This window comes from Chaetura pelagica, unplaced genomic scaffold, assembly GCF_000747805.2.
Source record: "Chaetura pelagica isolate M959 unplaced genomic scaffold, ChaPel_1.0 scaffold123, whole genome shotgun sequence".
Classification (NCBI taxonomy): domain Eukaryota; kingdom Metazoa; phylum Chordata; class Aves; order Apodiformes; family Apodidae; genus Chaetura; species Chaetura pelagica.
The window spans coordinates 505,466-529,448 of NW_009953295.1; the positions used below are offsets into that span (position 1 = coordinate 505,466).

The following is a 23,983-nucleotide window of genomic DNA, read 5'->3' on the forward strand; positions in this document are numbered from 1 at the left end:
GGTGAGGGGGTGAGGGGCGGCCGTCCCGCTTGGTTCGCCTTAAGCAAATCTTCGTGTTCCCTCTTTCTTTCAGGCGAGGGAGAGGAGGAATAATTATCCCTACGGGTTTCTGAGGCCGCCGGGACCCCTGCGTTCCCACAGACACGCCCGCAGGACTTTGCCCTTCCTGTCTGTCCTGGCGTGTTCGTGACGCAGGGCCTTTTGCGGCCCGTCGTGCCGGGGCCTGGGGCTCTGAGGGCAGCGGGGGGAGCTGGGTAGGGCTGGAGGGGCTTGTGGAGGCAGGAGTGTGGCCTAGGAGCGTGGTAATGGTCCACGGTGCCTAGCGGGTGAGGGAACGGGTGAGGGAAAGGCTGTGGATGTTTTCTTCCTGGACTTCAGTAAAGCCTTTGGCACCTTCTCCCGCAGCTCGTGGCTTAGACGGGTGTTCCCTTGGTTGGCTGGAAAAGTGGCTGGATGGGCGATCCCAGAGGGTCGCAGTCAATGGAGCTAAATCCAGTTGGTGGCCGGTCACAACTGGTGTTCCCCAGGGCTCAGTTTTGGGGCCAGTTCTGTTTAACATCTTCATCAGTGGTTTGGATAAGGGTGTAACCTCAGTAAGTCTGCAGAGGATACTCACTTGGGTTGGTCTGCCTGAATGTAGGGAGGCTCTGCAGAGGCACCTAGGCAGGCTGGATCAATGAGTCAAGGCCAATTGTATGGGATTTAACAAGGCCAAGTGATGAGTCCTGCACGTGGATCACAACAATCCCACGTAACTCTACAGGCTTGGGAAGAGTGGCTGGAAAGCTGCCTGGCAGAAGGGGACGTTGTTGTGCTGGTTGGCAGCCAGCTGAACGTGGCCCAGGTGGCCAAGAGGGCAAAATAGCCTCCTGGCTTGTATCAAAAACAGTGTGGTCAGCAGGACTGGGGAAGTGATTGTCCACCTGTACTCAGCACTGTTGAGGCTGCAGCTCAAATATAGTATTCAGTTTTGGGCTTCTCATTACAAGAAGGTGCTGAAGCATGTCCAGAGAAGGGGAACGAAGCTGGTGAAGGGCACAAGTCTTGCAAGGAGCAGCTGAGGGATCTGGGGCTGTTCAGCCTGCAGCAAAGGAGGCTGAAGGGAGACCTTATTACTCTCTACAGCTACCTGAAAGGAGTTTGTAGTAAGGTGGGTGTTTGTCTTTTGTCTCTAGTAACAAGCAACAGGACGAGAGGCAATGGCCTGAAGTTGTGGCAGGGGAGGTTTAGACTGAATATTAGGAAAATTTCCTGTCCTGAAAGAGTGGTCAGGCACTGGAACACCCTGCCCTGCTCCATCCTTGGAGTTATTCGAGAATTTGTGGGTGTTTTTGTTGTTTTTTTTTTTTTTTTTGGGGTGGGTTTTTTTTGGTTTTTTTTTTTTTTTTTGGGGGGTTTTTTCCTTTTTTTTTTTTTTTTTTTTTTTTTTGTGATCTCAGAGGCCCTTTCCAACCATGATGATTCTGTTCTTTCTGTTAAAAATGATGCTGACTTTCAAATTTTAGAAGTTAACACCAGTTGATAAAGGTTGAGAATGATCCATCAATAACTGACAACAAGTTAACGTCACTTCTATCTTAGTGTTTTCAGAAGAAATAAATACCTCAGGATATAGGGTCTTCAGCAGATGTAGGTCACAAAAAAAGAGAATGGAATGTGTCTTTCCTTAAGGTTATGAAGAATTAACCTCAAAAAAAACTCCAAAAAACTGTAAAGCAAGACATATTCCTAGATAGGGAGCTTATTTATAAGGTATCAAGGCAAAGCTTAGCCTAGCATATGCATAGGAACAAAGATGTTCTCAGTCTCCAGAATAACTCACTTGTTTAATGTCCCATTTGCTGTTATATATTATAGTTGGCTTAACCAATACATCCTACTAATTTAGCTCTCCGAAGCTACTTTGAATAAAAAATTCCCTCAGTAAGATTTTTTTTTAATTCTAGATGTATCATTAATGGGGATCACAGCTGCATACAATTCCTCTAAAACAGACAAAATGGCTACAAGATACTGAAATATTAGACCACCATGGGAACTGACACTACATTGTCTGCTCAATATTGCACTAATTTTACCCTTGAACATTTTAACTCTGATAGAATAAATGGAAAAGGCCCAAAGATTTATCAGAGGAAACTATTAAAGAGATGGATCATTAAAAGATGTTGCAAGGTGTCCTGGTTTAATAGTCAGGGTGAACCACAAACCAGATGGCAGAATTGCTCCCTATTACTGCATCTTCACCCTCCAAAGGAAAGTAAAAGGGGAATAAGGAAGAGAGATTTAAGAATGGGAAATAAGAATAAATTCACTGTAATGCAGAAAAGGGAGTAACATGTAGGTGAAAGAACATATATACATAGAAGCTTATATACAAATAGATAAAAAAACGATCTAACTGATCGCAGGAATTAGTGTGTGAGTCTCTCCCTTGCAGCAAGGCAAGGAGAAAGATCCATTCATGGCTCCTCACAGCACCCGATGGAGTTGGATTCTGGAGAGCACACGGTGAATTGAAAAAGCTCGGAGCAGCACTAAGGAAGAAAGCACAGGAAGAAGAGGGCTGAGCTTCCCATTCTCCTGGCTTTATTTATAGGGTATGGCAGGAAGTGGGAGGTAATACAGATCCCTTTCTGTTCCAGCCTTCCTGGGTTCTTTGGGGTCCTAAAGACCCTCTCTCTAGTTCCTCTTATAGGTCTCAACAGCCTGCCAGGCCACTTAAACATTAATACAAAGGTTTAGGTACTATTTCTGGAGTGTAAGGCAGGTTGGCTTTTGTGCAAACACTGAGCCCAAGTGAAATTTTTGAGGTTTTATGTAAATGTCAATCTCCACTAAAAGTCTCAGAGTTAGCAATTCTGCGTTCATCTCAGATTCTGAAGATCAAAATGATCTAATATGGGGAAAAATATTGTAGGCAGCAATATTTAATTCTCTGACAATGAAAACTTTCATAGTTTTGTCTTATTATTTCAAGCTATCTCCATGCAGAATGGCTTGTAAAGCAGAGAATAATTGAACTTTGTGATGTTCCAATAACTTTGTTAGTGCAAACTGTTCACAGAGAAAAAAAACAAACCAACAAAACATTGCTTAACATGCAGGTATTTCTACCTTTAACAGATCTCTTACAACTTTTGCAATTTTTTGTTTGTTTGGGAGGTTTTTTTGTACTGTTTTTTGCATTTTTGCATATCATATAAGAAAAAGACATTAATATATTGTAACATGGCAAATAGCACTGTTGCCTTTGAAATTAAGGTAGATGGCTCCTTTAACCTCAGAATTTCCCACTCCTGTTCTGTCATTGCAATTATAAAATTTAAGATAGAGGTTCCCAGATAAAGTGAAGGGACTGGGAAGGGAACTAAAATGTAAAGGGATGAAATACAATTAAGACCATTTATCACAGTCTTATGGAAAATGGAACCACTCTTATTATTTTGGGGGACAGAATTGCATACTTGGTTGATTAAAGTGGTGCTGGTGATACAGTACATTAGTTTAAGGTATTTAACTTTGTTGACACTTTAAGGTGTTTGACTTGTTACTTGATGATTCTTAAAGACAGAAGAGCTATAAATACTCAGAAATGGCAAACAGCACATGGATTCGGACTTGTTTAATATGTCTCCAGACTGTATTTGTGAATGGGTAGTCTTCCCTGAAGAAGGGATGTAACTAGGCAGTCCTCTCATTTCTAACCCTTTTCTGTGGCCTGGCAGAAGAGAATAAAAATTACTCGTGTTATGGATAATGCTAGGTCCAGGAAAATCAGGCAGACAACTGACACAAAACAATCTGAGTACTCAGTTTTCATTATATGTAAGTATTATGAATGTAAAGACACAGCTAGAAACAAAGCATGATGCACGCTTTGAGGGTGCACCTCTGTTGTGGCAGTTGATGATTATGAGATGAACTTGGCAGTCATAGTAAATAACCAGTGACCATAAGTTTTTACTTCTATTCTGTGGCCCAAAAAAAGCAAAATCTGTCTTTGGATACGAAATAGAAGAGCCTGAAAGAGAAAAGCAGGAAAACTTCATTACTTTGCATCAGTTATTTGGTTGGAATATTAATGCAACATGTGTATAGTTCTACTATCCTAATTGAAGATCAATGTTCAATAAATGGAGAGGGTTAGGAAATAACTAAATACATTCTTTATTGGCAGAAATAACATTTCTTACAGTATTTGGCTGCTGGAGATTGAACTGTCCTTAGGGCTTGTCTAGTGGGCTGTTCTTGCCTCAAATTATAAGTGGGAGGAGAATTAGTCTGGGACAGAATGAGGTTCAGTTTGCTAACAAGAAGGGGTGAGAGATCTACAACCCTGTGCTAAAAACATCCACTGTGGCAAATGTTAGGTGTCACCTGCTAAGCAAGGGACTAAGGCAGTCTGCAGCTGCCCTTCGTCAGCTGGCTCTGTGGCTGTGTGTGCTCCAAACCATGACAGAGTGAAATCACTAATGGAAGCCATCTGAAATCTAAAAAGGTTTCAAAAAAAAGATCCTTTCATTTCCCTTTTCGACAGAGGAGAAAATTTTAAGCCTTATAAATTCTTAAATAAAGTTTGTAAAATACTTTTATAAGACAGATCTAAGACAACTACAACAATTTATTGCAGTAAATGGAACATATTCTTGGATTACTGCATTACAAATAGATAAGGTCAGGACCCTCAAATGTTCAATTTGTCATCAAATTTAGCAAATCTAACAATGACTTATTTCATTCTGGTTTACCACTTCAGATCATATGGGTGACATTCAACAGTAATTTCAACTTTTCATATACAAATTGAGCCCAGAAGAAAAAGTTATAATCCAGTGGTCCAGAACGTTCTAAGAGGTACTGTAAATGAACTGGAGTTTGGAAACTGCTGTTAATCTTAAAGACATTTAAAGTGTAATCTTTTTGAAAAGAGTTGCAGATTTAAAGGATGTGGAAAGAAACCTTTTAATTACCTCCACCCTCAAAGTTCTAAGTTCTGTTGGGCATTACAGAGTGACTTAGAAAGCATTTCTAAACATCTTGTTAAAGGAAGGAATTGTTTCAGGTGCTGGGGCTAGTTCACTCCTGGAGTTTTCCATGGCAGCATAACTAAGACTATATAGCTTTCCATGTTACTTTCAATTACTGTTTAACAGATAAAATAAATATGGCAGGAATGGTTTAGATGCTATCGATCCTGCTCTGTAGCAGAGCGTGGCCTAGATAACTCCTGTTGACTCCTGTCAGTTTCCTGTTGTAGTACAGAACCCTCATTTCACATGCACACACACAGACTTTAGGCTTTGGAATTTTTATTTTTTTTTTACTCTCAGTAGCTCTATGGAAGCTGGAAGTGTCAAGGAAGGTCTGGAGGCTAGTTCCTCAGGCTTCCTGAATAAAATAAAAAAATGCATATAAAAAACTGTGCAATAGATGGAAGGAGTTACTGCCTCCAAGTGGATAAATAATAGCTTCCTGTTGTAAAACAGCAATAAAAATGGTGAAGAAGGGTGCAGCTCTTAATTTCTGACTATGTCTGGGGTGAAGGCACAAGCTGTTACCACGGGAAACTGCCTGGAACACCTCCTAAAATTAGGCGACTGATTAATTCCTGTGCAAATTGCATCCATGGGGGAGCCATTCCTTTAGATCACTGCAGGAAACAATGGAATTGGCCTGGCTTTCCTATAACTGTAAGAAAAGTTTAGAGCACTCACCAAGGGTGTGAGGAACTCAGATGCACCTTCTTGTACTTTTGATGGCTGGGGACAGCATGAGGATCTACATCGATGGGTGAGATGCTCCATTGCTGTTCAAAATGTTTTCCTCCAACCATAAGTGGGCAGTGACGTCTCAGAAGGACTCAGCTCTGAGGCAGCTGCTGAAATTGTTTCTTCGCGTATAGTGAGACATGCAGCCAGTTCTGAGGGGCTGTTTTTAGATCATGGACATATCTGCCAGCACAGATAAGGAGCTGCTTGCCAACTCCAAACATACACATGCGACATTTACTCAATTACACACAACATAAACAACAAATAAACAACCTCCCCCTCCCATAAACTAATCAAGCTTTTTCTCCTTCAGATGGAAAAGAATGAAAAAAAAACCAAAACAAAAGCTATTGTTTTGATTTTTTCTTCTCTTCTAATTTTAAATACAAGGAGAGGCTCCAATACTATACTGAAGCTGGAGCTATTTAGATACAAAAATAAAATATGCAGATTCAGGAGTTCATTCCCTATCTATCGGGAAAATAAGCTTTGTTAAATGAGCTTGGAATCTATCCCTTATGTGGAGGGCCTTCAGTCTTCACACTGTGAATCGACAAAATCCATGAATATTTAGCTTAATTGGCCAAATTGATTGTATGTTAAACATGATTTAATCACTTCATTGCCATTATGGTAGGAATAAATATGGATAAGCCACTTTGATTTTAAAATGCCAGTCTTTCTGTGGAAGTTCAGGAGTCTTGGAAGGAGTTGGGGAATTACCTTGTTTAAGATATAGAATAATTTTTTTTTTTTTTTTTTTTTTGCTTGATACCTGTTTTCCCTGCCTTGAAACTTTCTCTCTTGTTGAGGAGCCTTAAGAATTTAATTTAATTCAATAAAGAGTGCCAGGAGTTTTTCTGTGAGTATTCAAGTAGTGGATAACATGAATTTCTAAGCTGACAACAAGTCTTAACATGGCTTCTGATTCATTCCTGACATAGCTGGGCATAATACTGGAGATGTTAGAGTATTTGGAAGATAGCACTGCTAGAGAACATGCCATAAATGTAGAAGAGAATAATTAAATTAGATCCTCTCAGGATGAACATGCTAACATGCTGAGACCAGAATGCATGTACAGTATATTAAAAATAAATGCTTGTACTGCACAGGCAGTGATTCAGCAGTCATTTGAACTCAGTGAAACTTTTTCATACAAACTAATTTCAGTGAAACTACTCGTGAGAGTAAGTTACACTCAAGCAGAAGTGGATTCATGGGTTCGCTGACATTTTTCTGACCTGAAGCCAGGTAGGTGCAATAAGACTGGAAACAGCCATTTCATCTGTTTTATTATTTCATAGAATCATAGAATGGCTAAGGTTGGAAGGGACCTTAAAGACCATCAGCAAAGAGGTTACAACCTCTTTGCTAAGAGCAGGGACACCTCACACTAGACCAGGCTGCACAAGGCCTCATCCAACCTGGCCTTGAACATCTTGGGGGGAGGAGGGATCCACAACTTCCCTAGGCAACCAATTCCAGTGCCTTACTACCCTCATAGTGAAGAATTTCTTCCTGATGTCTAACCTAAATCTCCCCACTTTCAGTTTAAAACCAATACCCCTTGTCCTATCTCTACCCTCTCTGCTGAAAAGCCCTTCCCCATTGGCCCACCTCTCAAGCTTATCAAGGTCCCTCTGGATGGCGTCCCTTCCCTTTAGGGTGTCAGCTACTCCACACAGCTTGGTATCATCAGCAAGCTTGCTGAGGATACACTCAATCCCACTGTCCGTGTCTCCAACAAAAATCGGGTATGATTTGCCCTTAATGAAGCCATGTTGGCTGTCACCAAACACCTCTTTATTTTCCATGTGCCTTACCATAATTTCCAGGAGGATCTGCTCCATAATCTTCCCAGGGAATGAGGTGATACTGACTGGGCTGTAGTTCCCTGAGTCTTCCTTTTTCCCCTTTTAAAAATAGGGGCTACATTACCTTTTTTCCAATCGGCATGACCTGTCAAACATGATGGACAGAGGCTTAGCAAATGCATCTGCCAGCTCCCTCAAGACCCATGGCTGGACCCTATCAGGTCCCATAGACTTGTGCACCTTCAGGTTCTTTAGATAGTCACAAACTTGTTCTTCTCCTACAGGCCGGGCTGCTTTGTTCTGTCCAATCCCTGTTTTCTCCTGCTGTGGCCTTTTTGATGAGGCTGGAGCACTTGCCAGAGAAGACTGATGCAAATAAGTCATTGAGAACCTCAGCCTTCTCAATATCCTGCATAGCTAAGTCTCCCATTTCCTTCAGGAGAGGGCCTGCATTTTTCTTTGTTGTCTTTTTATCCCCAACATACCTGTTGAAGCTTTTCTTATTGCTCTTTACATCCCTGGTAAAATTTAATTCCACCTGGGATTTGGCTTTCCTTACCTGATCGCTAGCTGCTCGGACAACCTCTGTAATTCTCCCAGGGTACCTGCCTTTCCACACTGTGTACACTTCTTTCTTAAGTTTGAGCTTTTCTAGGAGCTGCTTGCTCATCCACTCTGTCCTCTTGGAGTTTTCACCTGACTTTCTCTTAGTTGGGATGCATCGCTTTTGGGCCTGAAGAAGGTGATCCTTAAATATCAGCCAGCTTTCTTGGATTCTTCTTCCCTTTAGGATGTTATCCCAAGACACGCTCTCAAGCAGATTCATGAAGAGGCTGAAATCTGCCCTCCTGAAGTCAAGGGTAGTAAGCTTACTGTGAGCCTTCCTTGCTACCCTAAGAATCTTGTCATCTGCTCCTCGTATGACTTGTTCTCTAGACCCGCCACCGGGTGGTGGCTCTTCTCTGGACACGCTCCAGCACCTCAGTGTCTCTATCCATGCTTGACTCAATCACTGTTGCGAAGGCTCTTAGTGCCATTTGATGTAATGGAGGTACTTAAGACCCCTGTGTGAGGCTGACAGATGTGGTTAAAACTGGGAGAGAAATATGCCCTTATGGAGTGGCAAGTAAAGCCAGGAAGATACCCTGGGAACTAGAAGGGAGTGATGGATCTGAGTTCTCTCAGTCTGATAGAGGTTGTGCTGAACCACTCCCCAGGCTCCACTGATGGTACTGATTTGATGGTATTGATTTTAATGGAAAACCCTCTAGCTCATGTGAAGTTGTCTTAATTTGGGCATGTTAGTCCTTCACTGAATCGTACTTCCCCCCCGTTTTTTTGTTTTCCTTTTGGCTATTTTTGACACGTGAATAGACTAGATTAGAATAGACCAGACTAGATTAGACTAGACTAGCCTAGACTAGAATATTTCAGTTGGCAGGGACCTACAACAACCATCTAAACCAACTGCCTGACCACTTCAGGGCTAAAGATAAAGCATTCTTCTAACCTGCAAGTAATCCTGCAAAATATGCTTTATTTTATTTTATAGCACATTCTATGTGTTTATTTTCTTGAAGATTTTTCTTTCTTTAGTAAAGAACAATAAGACATCACCTTCCACAGTGAAGTTCCCAAACATCACTTTCTGCTATAGAGGAGTGAACTACATCAGTGTCTCTTAGGGAAAGTGAATATGGCAAAAATAATGTTTGACTAAAAATTAATTTACTGTTCTACATACACAGTGCAAAAAGGCCGCAAAGTATCAGATGTGCTTGTGTATGAAGTTAGTATAGTATCAGGTTTAAATAAAGTATGCCTTGTAATGTGGGAATATGGCGTTAGGAAGATAATGTAGTGTTATAAAAACACTCAGTATACATCTCTGGTTCATATGTCTGGAAATGAGGAGGGGTGGTAGAAACAGTCTTTTCCTTGCTCTCCTTGTGCACATTACTCCACTGTCCAAACTGATACTGGGATATTGGAAGTAGGAGGCCTAAATCTGTTGCAGTAACATTTTGTAGTCAATGTTTGCTGGAGTAAATTGACTTCATCTTTCTCTTAGTTGCAGCACTTCCCAGCATGGGAAGTCAGTGGAATGTTTTCTTCTCTGGTGCTAGATGATACCAGTGGAAATGTATTGGGTAAGGATGACAGGATCTGGTGCATAATGAACTCACCAAACCTCTACAGGAGCATGCTCTGTATTCACTAGAGATTTACAGAAGGCCTGCTTGGCATGAAAAGTTGTTGGAAAAACCTTTTTCTTGTGCACTGTGTGCTTGGAATTTAAATGTGTTACCTCATCCCCTTCCAAAATGGCCAAAGAACATGTACAGGAAAGTGTCTTCTTTTTTAAAAAGATTGAAGTTTATCAGGTACTAGGAGGAACTTTTAATTGCACGTGTTTGTGATCTATGCAAATGAGATGCATCTGAATAAATAAAGCAGTTAAATGCTTAGTTTAGTGTCATTAAAGCTCCTACTTTAAGGGCAAGATGTAGATTTTTTTAAGCTAACTGAATTTCTAATAAAAGTTAGGATTTTCCAAAGGCATCTCTGCAATTCAGTTACCATGTTGTAAAAGTTCAATTAAAAATCTTAGCCTTCATTTACTAACGTGTTTTAGAGTAACTTCCAAAGTGGTGTGTGTCTTTCCTTCTCCACTAGCAGCCAAGGAAACTTTCACCACCAAGCCTGAACTTTGGAAGTCCTTGCTGGTACTCTATGCCCTATAACGCATTTCACGTGGTCAGACACAGCCATTGCATCTCCATCACCATCTCCACTGATGTTGATGCACCAGCTGCAATAATATTTCAAGTCAATCCCTGATTAGTTAGGGGAAGGTCAGCTATTTCTGACTGGCCTTGTCCAGACAGAGAAATAGAATGAAGTTCTGCCATCAGTGTCCCAAAATAGAAGGCCCTTTTCATCTGTCAGGCTTGAGTCAGCCGCACGGAACACAAATTAGAAGACAGAAATCGTCTCACAGGGCATTGGGAAACACAAGAAGAAAGTGAAGTGAAGAGAAACTTCTTCAGATATGAACTGTGTTCTCCAAATGGCTTTTTAGACACCTCCCCAAAACTTTTATTTATTTTACTGCTTTCTCTTAAGTAATAAGAAAGTAGTTATTTCTTTTTTATTTGAAGATAACTTTGATAATGAAACTGAGTGTGGGGATATTTTTTGGAGGCTTCTTTGCGGCTCTAGGGGTTTTGCTTTTTTTGGTGGCATTTGGAACTGATTATTGGCTTCTTGCTACGGAAACTGGAAGTTGTTCAAATGCACCTGAAGATGCTGTGGTTAGTGTGGATGTTTTTATTTATAATTATGACTATATATGTAGGTTTCTTAGATGTGTTGCCTTTTAAGAATTAATTTCTGTATTAACTTTTGAATATACTAATTTTGACCTCACAGCCTTACAAGCCTGCTTCAAAACCTCTTGTAACTAGTTGTAATCAACTCTAAAATGAATTTGTCTTTTGTGATACTACTTTTGCAGTATGACATTCTTTCAAAGGAAGTATCAATGTTTAGATATGCTGTAGGTAACCTATATTCAGACAGGCTCTGTTTCATTATGATGGTGGTGTTTTTTACCTCAACATGTAATTTCAGTTGAACTTGATCCTTTCAGCTGTTTGAAAATTGCCAGATAATGGCTTTTTTGTTTGTTTGTTTGCTTTTTAATTTTTTTTTACCCATAGGGAGAGAAGGCTACTTTTCATCATGAAGGTTTCTTCTGGAGGTGCTGGTTTAGTGGAAATGTAGGAGAGAATAATGCCAGCATGTGGAATTTCTGGTATAGTAAGTAACTTTTAAATTTTAAATTACTTACAGTAATTTGTTCTCAGAATTCTTGCGGGGTTTTTTTTTACATCTTTGGAATCACTAGATTTCATATGGCTTCTTTGGTGAACAGGTTGTTCAGCTACTTTAAAATAAATTCTTGACAAACGTTTTTGTAACCTGTTCTAAAGGAAACCCTGGGACAAAATAATACAAATTTAACTATCAGCTTATGCTCTGAGTGTTATAGTTGTTCTATTAATCTGATCAATTCTTATCAGGACAGTCTCTTGCCACTTACGTTAAACAGACTGTTTATTTCTGTAACTTAGTGAGAAAGAGATTAGTGGTTAAGACGGTCCATGAATTTTTGCTTGGAGAGTTTCTCCAAGTAGTTCTGTGAGTTGGTTGAGGATGCATGTGCAATTGCACTGTGGAAGTAGTGTAGGATACTTCATCTCCTGAAAAATGTATCTACTAAATTCACAGATCTCTTGCTTTCTTTCACTACATGCCACGAATCTGGAACATCAGATGGTATTTTACAACCAAAATTTTCCATGAAGCAGAGGTCAAGCATATCTTCTTTTCCTGTCTTTGACCTTACCTCTGAGGTATAGACCTCCCTCTGCTAATTGCAAGATTTCCACAATCCTTTTGAAAAGCAGATGCCATCATACAAATTTGACTTCAATAACCCATAATCTGTTGCTTGGTCTTAGGTGGAAAATGTAATATTAATTGTAATTTCCCCTTGTTATTTATCTAGAGAATTCTACAGTCAGGAATCTGAAATTTGAATGTGGTTTAAGCTATAGTCAGCCTTTATCTTTCATAGGGAAGGAGGTGATGTTTTTATAAGATTTAATATAAAGAATGAAATAACCTTTCTCTGGGGATATTGATTCCATAGACTAAACTCATATCTGTTAAGACAGTAAGATGCTTGATATTTTTCATTATTCTTTCAGAAAAGAAAAAGTAATTTCCTGTTTTATTTTCTTTTTTTTCAGGGGGTGGGTCATACAATAATGAGACAGACATAATTAATTCTGACAGGAGAAATGTACATATGTGCATAAAAGTGTATGTATGCATTGCATATAAATTGCAGTGTGCCAGATCCTTGCCTTCAGCAAGGCTGCTTTACTGTGCCCATAGTACAAATCTCTGTTGCCCTTTAAGGAATAGCCTTGGCAAGATAACAAGATTGGTATCTCTTACGAAAGCAAAATCCCCTTTAAAGCTGTTGCCTGGGAAAGGACCTAGAATCTTGACCTATGAAACCCAATTTGCCCATTTGAAGAGCAGGCTTGAAATACTTCTTTGTTAAGGCAGTAAATATTAATCTTCAGCTTTCTTTCTCTTTCAGCTAACCAGTCACCTTCTAAGAATTGTACACATGCTTACCTGTCACCATTTCCTCTCATCCGAGATGAACACAATTCAACCTCCTATGACTCTGCAATCAGTAAGTTTTTTTCTGGCTACCAGTTGATACAATGCCTGTAGTTTCACAAAAACAAATTGGATGCTTCAGTATAAAAAAAGCCTTATCACACCACCCAGTTTAATTAATAGAGTTTTGGTGTTTCAAACTTCTCATAATTTTACAGCATGCATATTTAAGCCACTGCTTAGCAAAGCACTTGAATGCTTAGCATTATTTTAGAATGGAAGTAATTTCTAAAAAAAGAGACATTTCCTTTTTAGTGGTTTTTTATCCAACATAATCAGTATCTTCCTTGGGCTGAATGCATGACACAAGTACTTCTTCCCGTGTTTTCCAATAAAACTTTTTTTTTTTTTTTGTTAACTAAATAATCACATTTGGAAAAATATTGCATTTTTACTTTATGACAAAGGAGGAGAGAGCTCTTGATCCTGTCTAAGTTTATTCAACTAACTCAGATATACCGCACCAGCTACTGGATGTGCCCACTTCCCTCCATTGCTATTACAGGGAGCTGGGGCTCTGGAATTGCTCTGAGCAGCCTAAGACTGTAACAATTGGCAGTTTTGTTTAGTGAACGAAGTTCTTTTTAAATGTGTATATATGCTCTGTAATAGTTGAAAATACAATGTTAAACTGAGATATTACCACCAAGAAGCTCTGGTGCACTAACAGAGAAACGTGTATATATATGGAAAACACTCAGTAATTGTCAAACTTCTGTTTGAGTAACATTTGGAAAACTGTTTTTGCAACTCCACTTAAGAATATTAGTCACATTTCATTGGATCAAGAGCTTTATGCATGTGCATTTAAGTAAATAGCTTCTGATACCTATTTTATATAACTTTTAAAATAACCCATTATGTGTGGCTGCTACACGTTTCTGAGCCCCCTGGCTCAGTGACTTAGGCGATCCTTTCCAGTCTTTAAACTATAATCATGCCTTAGCTAACTTTGAATTGTCTTCAGAATCCAATTTTTATGCTGCAGATATGAAAAAATAATTAAAAATTTGGTCTGATAATCTTTCTGTTAATGATTAGAAATTATGACCTGTTTGACCAGGTAGAGTTCAGACCTCACTGTTCAGAGATCTAGTCTGTAACTTCACAGCACACCTAGAACAGATTTTCTTTCCATTTGAAAGTGACAGAGTTATCAGCTCCAAATAATCTAGACAGTTTGTATTCCACCATTCACTCATACATTCACAAGGATCCTCGAATTATATTGCATGATTACACAGAAGTGGACAAACAAAGAAAAAGGAAAGGAGAAGTAATATAATCGAAAGTTTAATTAATTTTAGTGAATGTTTGCCAAAAGAACCACTGCTCAAATATAATTTTTCTATCTATATTTCATATTAGGAGATTTAAAATAGACAGAACTGTACTAGAGGTGCTGTCCTAGGTAGAGTATATTCAGGGCCATTCCTGCAATATAAATAGATAAAGTTGGATTGCTTTCTAGCTCATTAAAACTGAAGAGAAGTGGGATTTTTATGGCTCTAGTTCTTTTTCAAAATCCAAGCTGGGTTATTTACTACTCAGGTATGCTTGTTCATGAGTCTTTCACAACTTTTTATGAAGGAGGTTAGGTCATCATCTCTTCTAGTAGTTCAAAACTTGGCTCTCCTTCAGTCTGGTTTAACAGTCCTGCCCATGATATTGGGCAAACAAGTTTTTAAAACCCTACTGCAACTGCAGTTGCTAAATTAAGAAATATTAGGTTGTCCTTCTCTTCACAGTGGGGGAAATGGTTCTTTGTAAAACAAGTGGTGAAAGCCCTCAGCTTGAATTCATGAAGATTTCATCAACTATTCCTGCATCCAGTTGTCTGCATCCAATACCCTACATCAACTAAACATAGAACAAAAGTGCACTACCAAAAAATTTGGGTTGTTGTCCCTTTTTTTTTGTTTGTTTGTTTGGTCTTGTTTTTTTTAGTTTTGTTTTGTTCTGCTAATGTTTCTTGATACAATATTGTCATTTTCATGGCTCGTAACTTTCTCAACATATTCACTTTTCAGGTTAAAAAAATCTCCCACACAGGTTTATGACTGTTTTCAGTGACTCCTTCAAGTCCTATTTTAATCAGGAGTGAATAAAAAGAAATATTCTGTAATCTGAAAAATACCTAGTTTGCTCTTTCACAGAAAAATGAACAGCTGAATGAAAAACTTTAAAATTTATTAGAAAAACATCAAATCTATGTACAACAGGGTTTTCTAAAAATTTGTATCAACAGAACTGTTTGTTTCTGAGCAACCAAAGGCATGTGACTTGTTTTTCAGACTGTTTGGCTTAAGAGACTTTGGGACCTTATCAGAGGACTTGGGGTTTAATTGCAGCCCCTCGTGGAAACCGAGTGAGGTTTGTTGGTGGAGTGCCATGTTACTACTATCCAGTTGGAAGGGCTCAGACAAAGGTGTGTTTCCTGAGAAGCACAAAATCTCTGATGATTTTTGGGTGCACTAACTAGACCAAGTTCTCTGTTTACCTAACTCCTTTGGCTTCAGTGTCAATAAGAATTTGTCTCAGAGCTTTCTGGGCCAGAGTTCAAAACAGGCTCAATCTATCCTTTCTTAGCTTATTTCACAGAATCACAGAATGTTAGGGGATGGAAGAGACCTCAAAAGTTCATTTGGTCCAAGCCTCCTGCCAAATCAGGATCCCCTAGAATAGGTCACACAGGAACATGTCCAGGCGGGTTTTGAAGGTCTCCAGAGAAGGAGACTCCACAACCTCTCTTGGCAGTCTGTGCCAGTGTTTTGTCACCTTCATAGTGAAAAAAAGTCTTTCCTTATGTTTACGTGGAACCTCCAATGCTCCAGCTTGCACCCATTGTCCCATTATTGGACATCGATGAGAAGAGTCTGGCTCCATCCTCCTGGCACTTGTCCTTCCTTCTTTTTTTTTTTTTTTCTTTTTTTTTTTTTCTTTTTTTTTTTTTTTTTTTTTTTTTTCTTTCTTTTTTTTTTTTTTTTCTTTGTGTGTGTGTGTTAGTTTTATGGTGGTTGTGTGGTAGTTCCCAAAAGACTCAAACACTGAAGACCTTCAAGTTTAGTCTTTCAGTACAATTTACATAGCTTTGGACTGAAGGCTTGATTCATCCTGCTGTGTACACCTAGACTATGAGACCTTGGTGTCAAGAATTACAGCCTTAAATGAAAATATAAAGACAGAAACACGTATAGGGATGCTTATATTGGGGATTTTTATATGTTTTAATGTCTCAGGTTTCTATTCATCATTACTGTCGGATCCATGATCAATTTTGGAGGGTTAGGTAGCCCTACTTTGAGATTGCAGCTTCCTGTATCATTTAATCACAGGTGTAATGGTTTTGCTCATTGACTACTTTTGTTAAATGTCTTAGCAGAGTGGGGAGGACTTCACCTGCCTGCAGTGTAAGGTGCAGTCCACAGCTGTGCTAACCATCATTTGTGGTTAATGCTCTTAAAGAAATGTGCAGGCCATGCCATTCATCTTAACATGAAATAACTATCTAAATGAACTCAGGGAAGCCTGACTCTAGTGACTTTGCACGATGGTACATAGTTTATAGTGACAGTTATTGTAGCATGCAGCCATTAAATAGTCTTAGACAGCACCTTATTTTGTTGCCAGGACATTTATTTATACAATGATTCACAAATGTAAGTGCAACAAATTACAAAACAAGAATAATTAAAAAAAACTATTAGTTTTACGGTGGTTGTGTGGTAGTTCCCAAAAGACTCAAACACTGAAGACCTTCAAGTTTAGTCTTTCAGTACAATTTACATAGCTTTGGACTGAAGGCTTGATTCATCCTGCTGTGTACACCTAGACTATGAGACCTTGGTGTCAAGAATTACAGCCTTAAATGAAAATATAAAGACAGAAACACGTATAGGGATGCTTATATTGGGGATTTTTATATGTTTTAATGTCTCAGGTTTCTATTCATCATTACTGTCGGATCCATGATCAATTTTGGAGGGTTAGGTAGCCCTACTTTGAGATTGCAGCTTCCTGTATCATTTAATCACAGGTGTAATGGTTTTGCTCATTGACTACTTTTGTTAAATGTCTTAGCAGAGTGGGGAGGACTTCACCTGCCTGCAGTGTAAGGTGCAGTCCACAGCTGTGCTAACCATCATTTGTGGTTAATGCTCTTAAAGAAATGTGCAGGCCATGCCATTCATCTTAACATGAAATAACTATCTAAATGAACTCAGGGAAGCCTGACTCTAGTGACTTTGCATGATGGTACATAGTTTATAGTGACAGTTATTGTAGCATGCAGCCATTAAATAGTCTTAGACAGCACCTTATTTTGTTGCCAGGACATTTATTTATACAATGATTCACAAATGTAAGTGCAACAAATTACAAAACAAGAATAATTAAAAAAAACTAATACCAGATTGGTCCGTACAAGGAAGGTGCCAGAGTAGTAACCTCTGCATTCTAAAATAAACATAGGTTTGTACAATCATAGTCAGATTGGTTATCCCATCAGCCACTTTGAAATCATAATAGTATAGTACTTAAATAATAATTCATTGCTACCTAGATTAACGCACGGTATCATCTCATCAGGTTACTTAACAGTGACATTCAAGGGTTTACCTTTTTATAAAACTCTCTTTTACTACAGGACAATACTAAACCTGTTTTTGTAAAAAGCATAAATTCCTTACTCATATAAGTAGTCCCATTGGCTATAGTAGGCTTATTCCTAAGAAAAAAAGAAGTGCAAGATCTAGCACTTAGCCAAGTCATTAATTTTATTTTTCAGGTTTTTTTCTACATGATTTGAAAATAAAGAATAATTTCTTAACGGTTGTACATTGCTCCAGCACCTTCTAAATCTAAATTGGAAGCCATTTAATGGGGCTACACTGACATGTTAGTTTAATTCTATGATTTGTAGCTGCTAATACTTTTTTCCTTGGCCATTAGTATATTATTTGGTCCAACACTGGGCACATTACCAGTGTTTGAAGTAGTGCCTAATATAATGTAGAATACAGAATGTTTATAGGACAGAAGAAAAATTCTCATTCAGCAGCTATTATATCTAAAATGGTGTGATCAAATTTATTGGCAAGTTTGTTACTGGCTTGAAATTAACCTAAAGTAATCTAGAAAATATCAGCAATGAAATCTGAAAGTAAATATGGTAGAGTGAAGTGTTAGCAGTAGCCTGTTTCTAGGGAAAAAAAAAATGCTGTTATGTAATAGAGTCAGAAAATTGCCCATGAGAGACTCTAATACAGTACATTTACTAGGGTAGAACTCCCAAGCCACCAAGCAGCAATAAAGCAAGAAGTATTAAAAAAACCCAGTGTGTTCATACTGTGAATATTGTATTTGTTTTACTGTTACGGTTATTTAAAAAATAGTACTATTATTACTAAGGGATAGTAAAGGGTACTGAGTGAAACTGAGAAAAGTTTTGCAAGGTTTATTGTGCTGCCAGGTGTATCTCCTGCACTAATGATGATCTAATTTACAGCTGTTTATCTGCAAAGAAGGTAATCCTGATTTAAGGCAGTTCAGGCATTTCACCTTTCATTATATTTTATATTGTAGGTGGTACTTTGATACCTCTTGTCAGAAGCATTTTACTATCTCTTATATTACATAGAGAAGCAAAAAAGACATAGTCTAAAATGCAATCCACAATCAAATCACTTTAGCATGTGAGTCTGTGTGTGAAAATTCAAGGCAACTTTTCCAAGTAAGTTTGCCTATTCTTAGTAATATTTATGCAGCTTTGTACTCATATATGCTTCACAATTTTTTCAGGTTTGTAGTGCTCAATAATTCATGTTTGATGTTGAATTCAGTACTGACTGACTGGATTGGGTGTTTTTTTGATAGGGCATAGAAAATGCATGAGCTGATGGCTGAGATTTTAGAACACTTGGAAGCCAGCAACGATAAAAAAGTATGTGCTGTGGTTCCATGAGGTTGATGTTAATGTCTCTGGTTGTAGGTGGGTGGCTTATTGTGTCATTAGCTAACCTGTTCCTGATTAACCCATTTATGAATCTTCCAAGGTGCACATGGTTACTACACAACAGCAAGAGTCCATTGCAGGTGACACAGCTGTGAAACTTTCTCAAATATATTATTATTTCTCTTTCATATAATGCACCAGTAGCATTTTAAAACATGAATCTGTGGATTCAATTCATAATCAATGCTGGGACCTACCATGCTAGAAAAGGCAGGTTCTGATAATTTTCAGCCATTTCTCAAAAATTCAGTCCCTTACTCAAAACTAGATACTTCTTCTAGTTTGCAAATGATGCAAAAGTCTCCAGAGGAACCTAAATTAGGAACTTTAGGGTGAAAAGCAAGCAGCAAGGGAAGATTACAAGTCATGCAATTTTTGAGAAATATACTGCAACTATAATGTTCCCATAGTATGCAGGCCAAACGGTGTAGAGCTCGAAGACAAGCATACTGTGTGTACTCCTGTTTTCCTGTAAGTACTGTTTTATTTTTAGGCCCGCCTGTCACTGCCAAGGCAACTTGTACCCGATGAAGGGGCAGCTTACCAACACAAGTTACAGAACCTTCTGTTTATCACTCTTGCAACACAGAACAATGGTATCTAAGATTAACACTGCAGATATGTTTACCTCGGACTCTGCAGTAGCGCTTGTACTTCTGCTGTAGGAAATGCTTGGATTAATGCATGTATTTGAGGTAGCTAGCTCAAATGTGTCCGTGAAGTACTCCTTGTCATCTGAACCAGAACATGGGCTATCTTATGAGCTGCCTCAGTGAGACTGGAAATGGTGCAAACATCTCTTAGCACCTTGGTATGCAAAACCATTATGTCTTGAAACAGGCTGCTTGGATCACAGTGTCAGACTTTTCATGGGACTTAAAGAAGCATAAGGCAAATCAGCATCTTCTTTTGCTTTTTATCTGTCATGGTTCACCTCAATCTCACAGCATCAAAGTCTTTGACTTGAAGAGTAAGTTCATTCTTAGGTAATTTTAATTTCAGGCAACTCTTTTATGTTCATGTAAAGATGCCAGCTAAGCTAAATGACAGCAGTAGGGCTTCATTGTAATTTTGAATGATTAGCCCTGCAGGAGCTGATCTTCCCCATCTAGGCAGAGAAGACAGGAAATGTGATCTGAGCAAAAATATTCTGAGTGTGAAATAAGTGAAGCCTTCTTTGCAGAAAACTAGCTGCTTTTTAACTAAAGAAAAAAGTCTAAATTCTCTTAGGATGTTTCCTCAGACCTGTGCCACAAATTACTCTAATTACTTACTGTCTTGCAGATTAGAGGGAGTCATTTTTTGCTTTGAAAAGTTGCTGATTTCAGAACATTGCAGACTTTTTACCTATCAACTCTATTTTGAAATTGATGTTTAATGATGGAGTTATCTGGCTAAACAAGTATTAGGGTCATCAGAATTTATCCATTATTCTCTAACATAAGTAATTACTTCCAGAGAAATAGAATGGAAGGTAATTTCAGGTGATATCTAGGTCAAATCAGTATTTCACATATAATGCATAGAACAGTTACACTGTTGGAGCAGAGTTTTTCTTTTGCATAGTTACAATGAAGAAAATGATTAAATGATTAATGATTCTTCTGCTTCTCGTACATGAGAAGCTCGACATGAGCCTCCAGTGTGCGCTTGCAGCCCAGAGGGCCAACCCCGTCCTGGGCTGCACCACAACCCCATGCAGAAGTGTGGCCAGCAGGGCCAGGGAGGTGATTCTGCCTCTCTGCTCTGCTCTGGTGACACCCCACCTGGAGTTCTGTGTACAGTTCTGGTGCCTTCAGAACAGGAAAGATATAGACCTGTTGGAGAGGGTCCAGAGAAGGGCTGCGAAGGTGATCAAAGGCCTGGAGCACCTCTGCTATGAAGACAGGATGAAGGAGTTGGGGCTGTTCAGCCTGGAGAAGAGAAGGCTTCAGGGAGACCATATAGTGGCCTTCCAGTACATGAAGGGGCTACAGGAAAGCTGGAGAGGGACCTTTCAGCAGAGAAGGTGGTTATGGGACAAGGGGTAACAGTTTTAAATTGAGAGAGAGGAGATTTAGGTTAGATATTAGGAAGAAATTCTTCACCTTGAGTGTAGTAAGACACTATAATAGGTTGCTTAGGGGGGCTGTGGATGCCCACTCCGTGGAGGTGTCTAAGGCCAGGTTGAATGAAGCTTTGTGCAGCCTGGTGTAGTGTGAGGTGTCCCTGCTCATAGTAGGGAGGCTGGAACCTGATGATCTTTAAGGTCCCTTCCAACCTTAACCATTCTATGATTATAAAGAGGTTTAAACAATTTTTCATCAGTTGCATTTTTACTCCTTTTGTGTTCAGTTTTCAGGAATATTTGAACAAATGAAGCTTTTCTGGTAAAATTTCTCTAAAAGCAGACTTCAGTGTTTCCTGTATGAAGAGCAGATAAGGAAACTATGCTGATTTTGTAAGGCTGGAGAAGTTTGTGTCCTCATCCATTCAGAAAATATAAACACTGCTGTACAACTTAGGTGACTGACTATAATGATCGTGAAGAAAGCTTTTTCAAGGTCCATTTTGACCAATGTGTCCGATTATGTGGCATGACTTTGAAGTACCTTGGGCCATTCATGTGAAAGAGTTGGGTGGTTATAGACTGATTTAGCGGTATTAGGTTTTAAATGAGGAAGTAATGTCCCATGGACTTGGGGACTGTGATGAAGCTTAGCAAATTAGCCCCATGAGTAAAATAATATGAAATTGCTTCAGAGACCCAGGATTGAAGGACTTGAGAGATTTACCTTTCTAGGTCTCCAGTCACTGTTCATTTGCATTAAATGAATAATTTAACTATGTGTTTAACTTCAAACAGGTGCCTATATCCTGTAAGAGGCAGAGTTCTTAAAACAGAACACACACTTAACTGCTTTGCTGAGCCACAGCCTTCTCTCTTGCCTATAATTTCCATTTTTGTTTGTTTATGTGGAAAGAAGACTTATAGTGGATATGAACCAAAGCACAGGTTTAACCCTTCTGCCAGTTACCTTCAGATGCATTCATCCTTCCCACGCCCAAATCTGCTGATCAGTGTGGTGGAAAATTGTGTCCCTGAATGTTTACCTGGATTAAAAAGGATGTTATTTTAAAAGTGTGGCTAATGTGATGTGGTGAACACGATCTAGTTAATATATTTACAAGACTGATATAGTTAAGATGGTCAAGTTAAAATCTATAGATTTTCCGAGCACGTTGTGGGAAGCACAAGCTGATTCAGATGAGAGCAAGCCTGAATTATTCCTGAGTAGCTGGTTCTGCCAATCTCTAAGAATTTGAAATTTTTAGAATATGAACCAGTATAATAGTTGCTTAGTTGTGTTTTGCAATAACAGTAAATAGGTGCTGTCAGATGATAAGTGGCAGTTTCTTTTGTGACTCACTTCTCCTGACTTGCCAGCTGGCTTACATGCTTTCCCTCATTTGGGTGGAAATGTTTTTCACTAACTGAATTGTCAGTGCTTCAAGATTTTCAGATCTGACGATGGAGATCTTTGCAACTCATAATTTTACTAATGGGTTGTGTTAATGTACCAATTTTTAAATCCATGGGAGAAATTCATGTCACTCTTTTAGCATTTGTAAAATGATGACTTTGTTAAATGGATGTGCAATTAACTAGCTAAAAAAATAATTGTTAGAAAGACTCTTTTGGCCAGAGTATGTCACAAAACTCTCGGCTCATTTATCGCCAGCTGCATCCATTAATTCAGCACTGGTTGGCACTGTCTAACAGGGACTTCTGAAGCATCACATTTTAAATTTAATAAAATACAAAGAGATTTAGAGCAGGAATAGGCTGATTGAAAATCCTTAACTGTTTTTAAGAAACTTGGTTTATATTGTTTTGAGTTTTTCCTGCTTTAAAGTTCCTTCCATTACATATAACTATATGTAAATAGAATTAACCAATTGTAAATTATGGAGAATTTACAGATTGCTATTGGTGGTTGAGGGCTAAGAATGCCAAGATGTTACAGCTCTCTGCTTCTTCCAGACAGTTTTGGTAAAGCAATCGTATCCTGCCAGCCCGACAATTTCTCCGAAATAATAATTGCTACAGCTTTGGTGTACCATTTTCCAAAGAGCATAAATTTGGCCAAGCTTCTGTCTTGCAAGTCACTGCTAAACACTAAGCAGATGGATTTAATTCATGGTAACTTATAACCTATTCACCATGATCATCAGATAAGGACTGGTATTCAACCCTAATTTAATCCACATGACATATAATGTATATGTACAGTAGAACAAATGTTTCATTTGTTAATAAGGAAAATTAAAATAGAAGGGCAAAAGAAAAATCTTTGATAGCCAAATATGTCACTTGTTTAAGTTCTGAAAAGTGTTGTGCTCTTTTTTGCTTCTTCCCTTTCTCCAGTTTATCGAGGTTTCTGGACAGTTCTTATGCTCCTGGGAGTGCTTACTATTGTGATGGCTAGTTTCTTCATCATCTGTGCAGCTCCTTTTGCCAGCCACATTCTGTACAAAGCAGGAGGAGGCTTTTACATCATTGCTGGTGAGTATACTGCTTGCTTAGTCAATTAACGATGGAAAGGATGAGGTATTTCTCCCATTTTTCATGATAAAAAATCAATTAATTATAGTTAAAATAAAGAAAAAGCATATGTTTTATCTTTTGGCTTGTAGAGTGCCTGCCTTTGAGACAATTCTTTCCATAGTTATTTAGTCATGAAACTATTCTTAAAAACTACTTTTGGATTAAGAAGAAAAAAAGATCCCAGGCAAATAATGGAATTACACTACAATCTACTTCTTTAGCACAAAAAAATAATGCATATTTAGAGATGCTGACTTAAAAGATTCTCAAGGGCTTCAGCTAAGAAGAGGGGTCTTTTATCAGTGACAAAAGATGTTTACAGTACCCTCCAAGGAAGTTGGAAGAAAAAGCATATTCATATGATTGATACAGGATAAATGTTTTGGATGTGGTTGGAGTACATAAAACAGTTGTCACATATGAGTAAGTGGGAGCTCTAAAGCTCTGTGAATGAAAGATAAAAAATAACTGAATTCCCGTCTTGCTCCTAATCCACGTGTACTATAGAGAATACAATCTCTTGGGGTTC

At 38.7% G+C, this 23,983-nt stretch overlaps 1 protein-coding gene across 1 annotated transcript in view; it reads left to right on the plus strand.

Moving 5' to 3' along the window:
- The first annotated feature begins 10,584 nt into the window (after nt 1-10,584).
- The window catches only part of TMEM182 (transmembrane protein 182), a 24,682-nt gene continuing 11,283 nt past the window's right edge, over nt 10,585-23,983 (plus strand). Inside the window, exons 1-4 of the mRNA XM_009997887.1 lie at nt 10,585-10,905; nt 11,314-11,413; nt 12,768-12,866; nt 23,275-23,412. Coding sequence (XP_009996189.1) covers nt 10,765-10,905; nt 11,314-11,413; nt 12,768-12,866; nt 23,275-23,412 — 478 coding nt within the window. The 5' untranslated portion in view covers nt 10,585-10,764. The remainder of the gene's footprint in view (nt 10,906-11,313; nt 11,414-12,767; nt 12,867-23,274; nt 23,413-23,983) is intronic.